The sequence below is a fragment of the Lithobates pipiens genome, unplaced genomic scaffold (genome assembly GCF_037356315.1).
Source record: "Lithobates pipiens isolate NorthernLeopardFrog02 unplaced genomic scaffold, aLitPip1_a1.2 Scaffold_13, whole genome shotgun sequence".
In the NCBI taxonomy this organism is placed as follows: Eukaryota; Metazoa; Chordata; class Amphibia; order Anura; family Ranidae; genus Lithobates; species Lithobates pipiens.
Window position 1 is genome coordinate 386,926,007 of NW_027507718.1, and position 12,300 is coordinate 386,938,306.

Consider the following 12,300-nt stretch of genomic DNA (forward strand, 5'->3'; position numbering starts at 1 on the left):
AAAAAATAATTTTTTTTTTTGTCATTATTCAATCGCTTGAGGCAAAAAAATTAAATATTCAATGGGCTCAACATGCCACTTATCAATTTCCTTAGGGTGTCTACTTTCCAAAATGGGGTCATTTGGGGGGGGGGGTTTGTACTGCCCTGCCATTTTAGCACCTCAAGAAATGAGATAGGCAGTCAAACTAAAAGCTGCGTAAATTCCAGAAAACGTACCTTAGTTTGTAGATGTGACAACTTTTGCGCAAACCAATAAATATACAGTTATTGACTTTTTTTTTTTACCAAAGACATGTGGCTGAATACATTTTGGCCTAAATGTATGACTAAAATTTAGTTTATAGGATCTTTCTAATAACAAAAAGTAGAAAATATCATTTTTTTTCAAAATTTGCGGTCTTTTTACGTTTATATCACAAAAAATTAAAATTGCAGAGTCAGTCAAATACCTTTAAAAGAAAGCTCAATTTGTGGGAAAAAAAGGACGCAAATTTTGTTTGGGTACAACATTGCATGACCGTGCAATTACCAGTTAAAGCAGCGCAGTGCCAAATTGTAAAAAGACCTCTGGTCATTGACCAGCAAAATGGTCCGGTCTGAAGGTGGTTAATCTACACTCAATAACAGAATTTTAGAATGCCTGTGAATTTATTAAACAGGAAAAAGTGGTTAAAAGCACAAAGCAGAGGCACTACCAGCAAAAGAATGTAAACTGCTAGGCTATAGTACAGTGCAATAGCTGCTATTAATCCTAGCCTCTTTACAGTACAATGTGTCAAAGGGAAATGCCTGGTCCCCGAAGGGGAATAAAGCCAATCACGGGGCACAGGAGGAGACCAGGCCCCCCTTCTTACCAGAGGGTCTGTTGCGGCTGGAGGAGAGGAGGATGAAGGTTTCTGCTGTTTCCAGCGTCAGGACGATGAGTGCTCAATACAGCCCACAGCAGGGTTTTAGCAGAGATAAAGACCCAATTTTCACCCTTCACGGTGGTCTCCGAGACCTTTTAGGAAACCTTCAGGAACCGGGGAACCTTGGGTTACCCACAATCCTGGACCTGCGACAGCACCCTGCTAGTAAAAACTTTATGGCCTTACTACCAAAAAGTACTGGATCCCAGGGCCCAGGTCTCAAAGAGTTTCTTCGAACATGAGGCCTGGGTACCATTCGTTTAGCCCATGAAAAGACATCAGAACGGATCTGGTCAGCATGGCTATCCCCAGCAAGGATTGCTACCAGTGGATCTCAGCACAGCACATCTTTACTCGTGACAAACACCTTAGACACTGGAGAAAAAAAACTGACGACTCCCAGTAATGGGAGGGGTTATATAGGAGAGTACACGTCTTGCCTTAGGGGCGTGCCAGTGTCCATCACCCGACTGTCCGATATAACCCACATAGTAACTACTATGGCTCTGTGTCCCCTGATGTAAGAAAATAAAAACATTTTGAATTTATAACCACTTTAAAGTAGACCTAAACAGAAAAACAAGAGCCACATGAAAAGCCAACATGCCACCTGTGAAATGTAGGTTTTGAAAGCCAGGATGCCTCAGCTAAGCTTGAAATGCAGTAAATCGTGGAATTGCCTTTGTAACATTTACAGTATCATTCCATATATGGGATAGTCATAGTTCTAAATCTTTTTTGTGGTATTACTCAGTGGGGTATAATCCATTACATAAATCATTAAAATGGCAGCCTTTTAACCTTTCAAAATCTATACTAATCACAGTTGCTGGCTGATTAACCACTTACAGTTTCCTTGGCGCTGGGTTTTTTAGCCCTGCACTTCCTGTAATCCTCCTGTAGCTGCCCAAGGTTGTCTAGGAAGGTTTTGGAATTCTTGATGGAAATCTGCCTTTCCTCTTGTTCTGAACATTCCCTCTGTAGCTGGTTAAGTCTTGGTTGTTTCCTACAAATAGAAAAGATCATGAGATGTCCATCCATTTGACTTCTTATGGTCCCTTGCACATGGCCGTCCTTTACTGATGTTTACTCAAGAACTTGTGAAGCATGTGTGCAAGAGGCCAAAACCTGTGTGTAAAGATCTGATAAGTGTTAAGTGTAGGAGAGTAAAGGTGTGTGATTGTATAGGCGAGTACAATTCTTCATTGCCAGTGTTGTAATATTCTCGTTTATACTTATGATGCCCATGTGCAAGCGAGGCGGGTAAATTACTGCACTCCAATGAAACGTTTTCTACCGTATTTTTCGCTCCATAAAAGACGCACCTGACCATAAGACGCACCTATTTCTCATTTTCATTCTGAACCAAAATGGTGTACTAAAATATTTTGCAGTGCCAAAGAAATGCAGCCTGACCATTGCCATAAACAGAGTGACCATTGCCATAAACGCAGCCTGACCATTGCCCATAAATGCAGACTTACCCGATGTTATCCCATCCTGTGAGGAGCAGTGTCAGGCTGCCCAGCCGGGAGAGCGCCTGGTGCCCACAGGGGGTTTGGATGTCTGTCCCCCGCTCTGTCTCTTCCGGCGTTGGGGCAGTGACGGTGGGGACGGGTGCCAGACGTATATTCGCACCATAAGATGCAGAGACATTTCATTTCGGATCAGTAAAAAACGCAGCATTTTACTCTATTGGTTTGCATTCTAAATATTAGATTCCCTTTTGTATAACAAGAAACCAGTCGATCCAGTTTAATGTGTGCATGTGTCTGTCAAAAAAACGAATTATATCCCTGTATGATGCTCTACAGGTTTTTTGAAACCAACAATACTTCCAGCTGACACCACCAATTTTGGAAGCGCGTTCCACATCCTTACCGCCCCAACAGTGAAAAACCCCCTACGCAATTTGAGGTTAAACCGCTTATCCTCCAATTTCATTGAGTGGCCCACGTCTTCTTATACTTCCTGAGTGCCTTGCAAATCACATGCGATGCCTTTACAATGCGATTTCAGCCTTGAAAACTGTATGACTGAAATCACATGGCATTCGCACCAAAATGGTGCACGAGACTGAATCGTTTATTCTCTAGGCGAGAATCAAAAACAGTGAGACAGTCAATCAAAAAGCCAAATCACCTAATATTTTCAGAGATACAAATAGGCATAATTGCTACAGATTCACTTGATTTGTGGCAGTTATTGATTTAGGCCAATTTGCTAATCATGAATTTTCAAGTTATCAGTAAAGTAAACGTTTTAGCCAAAAGAAAAAAATACCCAACTTACTTAATAATCTCATCTTTCACTTCAATCAAGCGTTTTTGTTTTCTTCCAATTTCTAGTCGTGCCTGTGGGACATATCAAAGGCACACTCCATTAACTTAGTTGTAACAGTAAAACAATACAAAATGGCATTACAAAACAAGTTGAGCCAGTATTATCACCTCTACTAAACTTCTTAAACTGATTTAAAAGAAACTATACTATAAGTTACCCTATAGGGTTTGTTCACAGTGCAGCGACTGGCAGATTCTGCATTGGATAAACACCAGTCACCACTAGCGCACGTAGAAATTTTTTTTTCTTTGTGCCTTGTTCACATTGCAACACAGCCAGGAGGTGCGGCGTGGCAAAATGCAAACTTAAATTTTTTTTTCAGTTCTTTATTTAGTAATATACCAAAATTGCAAAGGGTATACATGGTATAAACAACAAGACACATAGTAGCATCTTGGCCTAGGACAGCAGAATACAATGGTCAACATCTGAACAGGCAGATTCTGACATAAAAAGGTAAATTAGGCGTGTATCTGGCTGTGTAACCTGCCAAAGCAATGTGGTCTTGAAGGAGGGAAAGCCATCTAACAATATGCAACTCAACATGTATTACCCTTAATGAAATTAAATTTCAGGGGATTGGATGAAAAAGGGTAATGTAAGGGGTGGGGGAGCGAGGCAAACCCAGGAGGGATATGCAGTGAATAAACCGAAGCAGGAACAAAAACAAGGGTAGGGGAAATTAGCATTTCTCCCACTGCCAGGCCATGGAGACTATTCCATGCCACAGCTTGCATGCCTGGAGTTGGGGCTCTTGCAGCAAGGTTTCATATGCAGGAGCGTAGAAGAATTCATGCCAGTAATCCTATTTTTTTTAAAGAATTTGTCATGAGTGCCCCTCTCTTTTGCAATCAGGTCCTCCATTTCATTGATTGCCTTTATTCTAGTCAGCCAGGCAATGATCAAGGGTGTCTGCCGCTGTTTCCAGAATATAGCTTCTCATTGCACTAATCAAAAGCAGCACAAAATCCAGTGTCTGTAGGTAGAGCTAGGCAAATTGAGGAAGTGCAAAAAAAAAAAAAAAAAAAAAAAAAAAAAAAAGGAGCATGGCCCAGTGGAATCTCCCAGGTAAATTTTTGAGTAAAGTGCAGCACCTCCGACCAAAAGGTTTGAATAAGTGGTAGGTCCCCCATTGCTTCTCCACACCTTCAGCCCACCTCCCTGCTTAACGGATACATTTTATGTACGTGGTGTATAGTACCATCTTGTCAGGATTTTGAACCCAGATTCCTGGTACTTAAAGCGGACCTCCACCCTGAAGTGGAAGTTCCGCTCATCTGATCCCTCCCCCCTCCGGTGCCACAATCTGCACCTTTCAGGGGGGAGGGGGTGCAGATACCTGGATAATCCAGGTATCTGCACCCACTTCCGGGACAAGCTAGCCGCAGATGCCCCACCCTCCCGTTGTGTTCTGGGAAACAGTTCCCAGGACACAGCAGGGACCAGTGGAGACGCGCAGCGCGACTCGCACATGCAGGAACCGGGCAGTGAAGCCGCGATGCTTCACTTCCTGATTCCCTGACAGAGGATGGCAGCGGGGGCAGCAGAGAGATGAGCGATTGCTCGTCATCTGCTGCCGACATCGCTGGACCCTGGGACAGGTAAGTGTCAATTTATTAAAATATATTAATTTAATATTAAAATATTTGTAGCTGCTGGCTTTTAATATTTTTTTTTAAAAGGTGCAGCTCTTCTTTAATACAGAGAGCAGTTTTGTATGTGAAAAAAAAAATAAAAATAATAGGATTTTTATAACAGCTTACATGTAAAATCCTTTTCTTTGATGTACATCAGGGGACACAGACCATAGTAATTACTATGTGGGATATATCGGACCGACAGGGGCTGGACACTGGCACGCCCCTAAAAGGCGTGTACTCCCCTATATAACCCCACACTGCCTGTCCACATCTTGGACCCTCTGGCAGTACAAACAAAACCTGTGTTTTGCGAACCTGAACAGTCGCCTTTAAATAGACTCTGATCGCTCTTACTACAGCAAGAGAATATAGTGCCTTCACTTCCCTAAATTAAGGCTCTCAGGAAAAGGAGGAAGAATAATATCCTGGTTTAAATGAAAAACCTGTTACCACTTTGGTAGGAATTCAGGATGAGGACATGAAACCACTTCATCCTTACGCATGATGAAATATGGCTCTTAAAAGACAGAGCCTCTAGTTCCGATACTCTTCTAGCAGAAGAAATGGCGACCAGAAAAGATTATCTTTCTTGTCAAAGAACCAAGGCAATTTCTTGTAAAGGTTCGAACGGCTGATTCAGCAAAGCCGATAAGACCAATTTTAAATCCCAAGGATTTAGAGGTGCCTTGAAAGGGGGAATAAACCGTGTTACCCACTGAATAAGCTATGCACCAAGAGTGGGAAGCAAGAGGCCATAGTAAAAAATAATGACAAGACCAGGATCTGGTTCTTGACAGAAGTCAAGGCCAGCTTCATTTCAGATCCCATATGCAGGACACCAGGAATCCTGCCTATGACATACTTCCTGGGGTGCCAACCCCTGGATCCATACCAAGAAACATTTGCCTTCCAGACTCTAAAGTAAGGGATTCTGGAAGCTGGCTTCCTAGCATTACCTAAAGTAGACACTACCGAAGGAGATCACCCATAATCTTTTATAGAGTGGGATTAAACCTGTTAAATTTTTCGTCCGTAAGGTAGGATGAAATACTGGCCCTTGTGCAAGAAGGTCTGGCTATAATGGCAGAGTCTGAAGGACTCCTGCCATTTTTATGATCTCGGTAAATCAAGATCTTCTGGGACCCGCTGGGTCCGCCAGAATCACTTCCTTTTGTTCCTGCTTAATCCTGCGGAGAAAGCGCGGAAGTAGTAAAACTGGAGGAAATGCATAGATCCGTGAAAATGGATCCCATGGGAAGACTAATGTGTCTGTTCCACCTGCTAGTGGACCCCCTGTTCTCAACATAAAGTTGTCCACCTTGTTGATGAATCTGGACGCGAATAGGTCCATGTCCGGAATACCCCATCTGACATATCACTAGAAAGATGTCGGGTGAAGTGATCATTCTCCCAGAAATAGTAATGGTAGGTTATCCTCGCGCTATAGTGGTAAAGTTAGAGCAGGTTGGTGTGGTTGCAGCAGAAAACACCGACAGAGGTGCAAACCCTCCCCTCAAAGTGACAGTAAATAGTAAATAGATGGTGTTGCGCTCCACATAAAATAAATTAAGTCTAATAACACAATTAATAAATAATCTCATAAAATCTTGAAAACGCACTCATGTGATTAAAATTAAAATCACTAAATAATCGCATAAAATCTTGAAAATGTGCTCATGCGATTAAAAATTCCATTAATTCTAGAATAAATACCAAGTGAATAATACAGTGCTTGAAGCTATTTCCTACTAATATTCATAAAAACGAGTATATAGATTATTTTAGCTTCTTCATTTTATGAATATTAGTAGGAAATAGCTTCAAGCACTGTATTATTCACTTGGTATTTATTCTAGAATTAATGGAATTTTTAATCGCATGAGCACATTTTCAAGATTTTATGCGATTATTTAGTGATTTTAATTTTAATCACATGAGTGCGTTTTCAAGATTTTATGAGATTATTTATTAATTGTGTTATTAGACTTAATTTATTTTATGTGGAGCGCAACACCATCTATTTACTATTTATTCTCCCAGAAATAATTGTCGGCGACTCAAGTAGTACGCCTGAAAAATTAAAAATTGCCGATGGGCAGAACACAACATTCCTTCCCTAAGCTAGAACATTATTCACTTCTTTTTGGGCTGCACGAGACTGAAGCCTGACAGGACAGTACCATAGTCTGACCGCCAAGATACTTGGGCCAGACACGAGTAGGCAAGGTCCTCTAACCATGACCATCTCCCCTGGACAGACTCTTCTTCCAGGGCAGCTCCCCAGCCAAGAAGGCTGGCATCTGTTAACACCTTCCAGGATAAAGATTTTTGTTTTTGCTGGATAACAACCACTAATTTAGGCTCTGACTTATATCGGGAGCCAAGCGTATTGGAAACAAACAAGGCCTGAATCTTTTATTCCAGACTGACAGGATGGTGTCTTGAAGCAGTTCTTGAGTAAAACTGCGTGTAAGGGACGGCCTTGAAGGAGGCCACCATTTCCCCTAAAAATCGCCTGCACAGCCGAATGAAGGAATTTTCCTTTGTTTTGATAAACTGAATTAGTCCTACATTGGAAACTGATTCCTGTCTGGGGTAAGAATACCTTCTTCTTGATGGTTTTAAGGAGAATCTTCCTAGGTTGAGTATGCAACCTAGAGATTTCAGATATTTATGGCTGAGATCAGACTCTAGTCTATAGGCTAGGACCGCTATGCCTTGAGCCATTAATCTGGCTAAAGGAGGTGCCAGAATCTTTCAGAACACTTGTGGTGCTGTGGCTAAGTCGAATGACAGGCCCACAAATGGAAAATAGGATTTTTTGTACTCACCGTAAAATTCTTCTCTGTAATTCACCGACTGACACAGCTTCTTCTCTTTAGACCATTGGGTTGTTATGCTACCTTCAGGAGAAGGCTAGGCATTACATGTTAACATGTGATAATAAAACTAGAACACTCTAGTTCCGCCCAAGGGGCGGTCCCTTAGGTAACAACCCCTCAGCATGCTACTGCAGCCTCAGTACGTCAACAAGCAGTATAACGTAAAGAAAATATGAGGGGCGGGTGCTGTGTCAGTCGGTGAATTACAGAGAAAAGGATTTTACAGTGAGTACAAAAAAACTCCTCTTTTCTCTTATATTCACCGACTGACACAGCTTCTTCTCTTTAGACCATTGGGATGTCCCCAAGCAGTGCCAAAACCAGGAGTGGGAAAACAGCATAAAACTTCATCTACCATGGCATGTGGGAGTTAGTACAAACTTTACCCACAAAAAAAAAAACACCACAAAAAAAAAAAACAGGGTGCTCAACGGAGAAGCACTACCCTCAACCCGCACCAAAAACTGTGGTAACGAAAGCAACAGTGCATTAACTTAAAAAGGTACTGCGTTTGTACCCAAAAATTGCATATGCAATTGCAACTATACAGCCGCCTGCAAAATTTTGCGGCCAAAACGTGTGGACAAACGACCAGGTCGCTGCTTTACACACTTGAGCAACAGACGCTTGATGTCGGAAGGTCCAAGATGTTTCCAATTGCCCTTGTGTAGTGGGCCGTGACCAGAAAGGGGGGCACTTGCCTGTTCAAGGTGTAGGCTTGTACTACAATCTGTCTGATCCACCTGGAAATGGTGGCGGACGAGACCGCCATGCCTTTCTTTGGACCAGCCACCGAAACAAATAGTGAGTCTGACTTCCGAAAGGGAGCCATGGCAGACAAATACACCTTAAGAGCCCAAACCACATCCAGAGCATGAAGGGCCACCTCCTTAGGGTGCTTCGGCTTAGGACACAGAGATGGCAATACAATGTCCTCATTGATATGAAAAGCCGAGACCACTTTTGGTAGAAAAGACGGTTGAGGACGCAACACCACCTTATCCTTGTGGATAACCAGATAGGGCAACTTGCAGTTCAGAAACCCTCCAGGCCGATGTGATGGCCACTAGGAAGACCACTTTCTGGGAGAGAGTCAACAGGGGAATCTCCCTGATGTTTTCAAATGGCGGTTTTTGAAGTGCCGACAACCAGTTTCAGATCCCAAGGGGGTAACTGTGGACGCCCCAGAGGGACTACACGTCGTACCCCCTGAACGAAGGTACTCAACTAAGGAGTGAGATGCCAGGGGTCACTGAAAAAAAAAAAAAAAAAAAAAAAAAAAAAAAAAAAGACAGCTAGAGGCTGAAGTTTGCCCTTTAATGGTGCTAAATGACAATTTCTGGTCTACTCCTTGCTGAAGAAACCGCAAGATCCTGGATATGGAAAAGGAGTGTGGATGCCATTCTTTCTCCTCACACATGGAGTAGGCCTTCCAGGTACGATGGTATATTTTCAGAAAAAATTTCCGTGCTTTCAACAGTTGGGATCACCGAGTCCGACAGACCCCGGTTCCTCAACACCTGGCTCTCAATAGCCATGCCGTTAAAGCCAGTGATGGTAAAGCAGGATGGAGAATCGGACCTTGAGCCAGAAGGTCCTCTCGCAGCGGCAGTCACCAGGGAGAGAGTGTGCCACCAGACGCACCAGGTCTGTGTACCAGGGACGCTGAGGCCAATCTGGGACAACCAGTATCACTGGGATTCCCTCGGCTTCCACTCTGGTAACAGTTTCAGTGGAGGAAAGGCGTAGATCAGCTGGTATTGATCCCACAGAGCCACCAGCATGTCTGATGCATCGGCCCTCGGATCTTTTGTCCTGGACACAAATCTTGGCACCTTCCGATTGATACGGGAGGCCAGCAGATCCACGTCCGGTGTGCCCCACCTCAGGCACAGCAACATGAATGTCTCCGGATGCAATGCCCATTCTCCTGGGTCCAGCATCTGTCGACTCAAATAGTCCGCCTGCCAGTTCTCCACTCCCGGGATGTAAAAGGCTGATAGGGCCGGTACGTGTGGCTCTGCCCATCGAAGTATGTGAGCGACCTCCCGTGCAGCGGCTGAGCTTCTTCTTCCCCCTTGGTGATTGACGTATGCCACGTCTGTGGCATTGTCTGACTGGATTGGACACCCTTGCAGTCTCATCGACCATGTGGAGAAGCACAGCCTGATCGCTCTCAATTCGAGCAGATTGATCGGCAACCTGGATTCTTCCGTCGACCAGAGGCCCTGAGCCGACTGAACCCCCATCACTCCACCCCAGCCGGATAGACTGGCGTCTGTTGTGATCACTGTCCATTTCAGAGGAAGGAACGATTTCCCGGACTGAATCACCGGGGACCTCAACCACCAGATTAATGAGTGTCTGACTGACTGGCTCACCTGAAACTGTCGATCCAGGGACAACTGATATTTGTCCTATTTTGTCAAAATCTCCTTCTGCGGTACTCTGGTGTGGAACTGGGCATAAGGCACTGCCTTGAAGGAGGCTAGCATGAGTCCCAGTACTCGCATGCAAAAGTGGAGCAACGACCACTTGCGGTTCATCTGCAGTTTTACCACGGATCTGAGAGTCTGCAATTTGTCTACAGGGTGAAACACTCGCTTCCCTGGAGTCCAGCAGCAAGCCTAGGTACTCCAGACGCTGGGCTGGTACAAGCACCAACTTCTTTAGGTTCAACAGCCACCCAAATTCTTGCAGGGTCTGCATGGTGATCGCCACATCCTCCTATAATTCTGAGGCGGAAGATGCCCTCAGGAGGAGATCGTCTAAGTATGCCACGATCGCGATCCCATGTTGCGGTAGAAACGCCAAAACTGGAGCCAATACCTTGGTAAAGATTCAGGGGGCTGAAGCCAGACCAAAGGGGAAAGCCACAAACTGGTAGTGGGCTTCCCCGACTGCAAACCCCAGAAACGTTCGATGCCGGAGGCATATGGGTATATGCAGGTACGCATCCTAGATGTCTAAAGGACGCCAGGGAGTCCCCTTGATGGAGTGCAGCGACTACTGAGTGAACTGATTCCATTCTAAACCTCTGCACTTTTACAAAGTGATTGAGGACTTTTAGGTCCAAGATCGGACATACCCCTTCCTTCTTGGGAACCACAAACAGATTTGAGTAGAATCCCCGGAAGCGTTCCGATTCTGGAACAGGTACAATCACCCCGCGATTCAGCAAATTCCTTACCGCCCCCAAGAGGGCCTCCCGGCGAGCCGGGGATACGGGTATGCTGGAGGGGAAGAATCTGTTTGGCGGCCAAGAGAGAAACTATCTTGTAGCCTGTGGAAATCAGATCGCAGACCCATTGGTCGGATAACCAGGAGGTCCACCGGGCTGCAAACTCCCGAAGAGACCCCCCACCCGAGACATGGATGGGGGCAAACCTTCATGCGGTAGCACTTTTATTCGCAAGCTTGTTAGGCTTGCGGTTCCAGGGAAGTTTTTGACCGTCCGTGGACGTCCTGTCAGGCTGGGAACATTTTGCCAATGCTCCGGGCGGACGAAAAAGCAGTTTGTGAGCAGAAAAAAAAAAAAAAAAAAAAAGAAGAGGGCCCTTGCCTACGGCGTGGCTCCTTAGCCTTCCTGGCCTGTGGGAGTAAGGTACTCTTACCATCAGTGGCATTTTTAATAATGTCATCTAATGCGGCTCCAAAGAGTCGGTCGCCAAGGAAGGGAAGTTCTGTCAGGGCATTTTTGGATGCCTGGTCAGCAGACCAGAATTTTAGCCAAATTGGGCTCCTCAGCACCACAGCTGACACTGAAGCCCTGGATAACAGAGGGAGAGTATCCAAAGCCGCATCACATATGTACTTAAGGCCTTGCACTAGTTGGTCTGCAAGTTCCACGCAGACAGGAGAAGCCTGTTGCTCTCCCAATTTGCAGTTCAAACGTTTTTCCCACTCAGTGTCTCCGGCACAAGTACGGATGCCAGTACAGGTCACACAGCTGACCCCACAACCGTAAACAAGGAACGGGCCACTGCCTCGGCCTTCCTGTCTGAGGGATCTTAGAATGCAGGAGTCCCCTCAACTGGGATCGTGGTTACTTCCTTTAACCTGTATACTGGGGGGTCCACGACCAGAGGAGCCGACTATTTTTTGAGAAGGCTCTCCTCAAAAGGGTAACGCAACGCAATGTATATGGGGACCGAAAAGGTCCGTTGCGGGCGACCCCATTCCTTGTAAATTAACTTGTCAAAATAAGTCAGATACGGGAACACCTTAGGTGAACGTGCTGGCTTGCGGGGCCTAAAAAGAGACCGGTGCATCAGCAGAGGGATCCGCTGGCTTCTAAATCTTCAGAGTATCACGCACAGCTGTGATAAGTGCTCCAACAAGCGCTTTGTTGTGCCCGGACCCAAACTCAGCCTCACTGTCTGAACGGTCCTGGTCGGCGTCATCTGACAAGACAGAGCAGGGGTCAACAGCCTCAACAGGACCCAAGTCTGCTTCAGAGATCTCCCCGGGGGGGGGTTAGGGGCCTCTTTAATGCACCTTTCTTCCCAAGCAGCACCTCCATCTT

General features: G+C 45.1%; 1 protein-coding gene across 4 annotated transcripts in view; it reads right to left on the reverse strand.

Annotated features, from left to right (window-relative positions):
• Positions 1 to 12,300, reverse strand: part of CENPU (centromere protein U) — a 114,763-nt gene that overhangs the window by 9,781 nt on the left and 92,682 nt on the right. For all 4 annotated transcript variants that reach the window (XM_077477302.1, XM_077477303.1, XM_077477304.1 and 1 more), the window contains 2 exons: positions 3,203 to 3,264; positions 1,760 to 1,916 (listed from right to left, as the gene is read on the reverse strand). In XM_077477302.1, the coding sequence (XP_077333428.1) occupies positions 1,760 to 1,916; positions 3,203 to 3,264 (219 nt within the window). The remainder of the gene's footprint in view (positions 1 to 1,759; positions 1,917 to 3,202; positions 3,265 to 12,300) is intronic.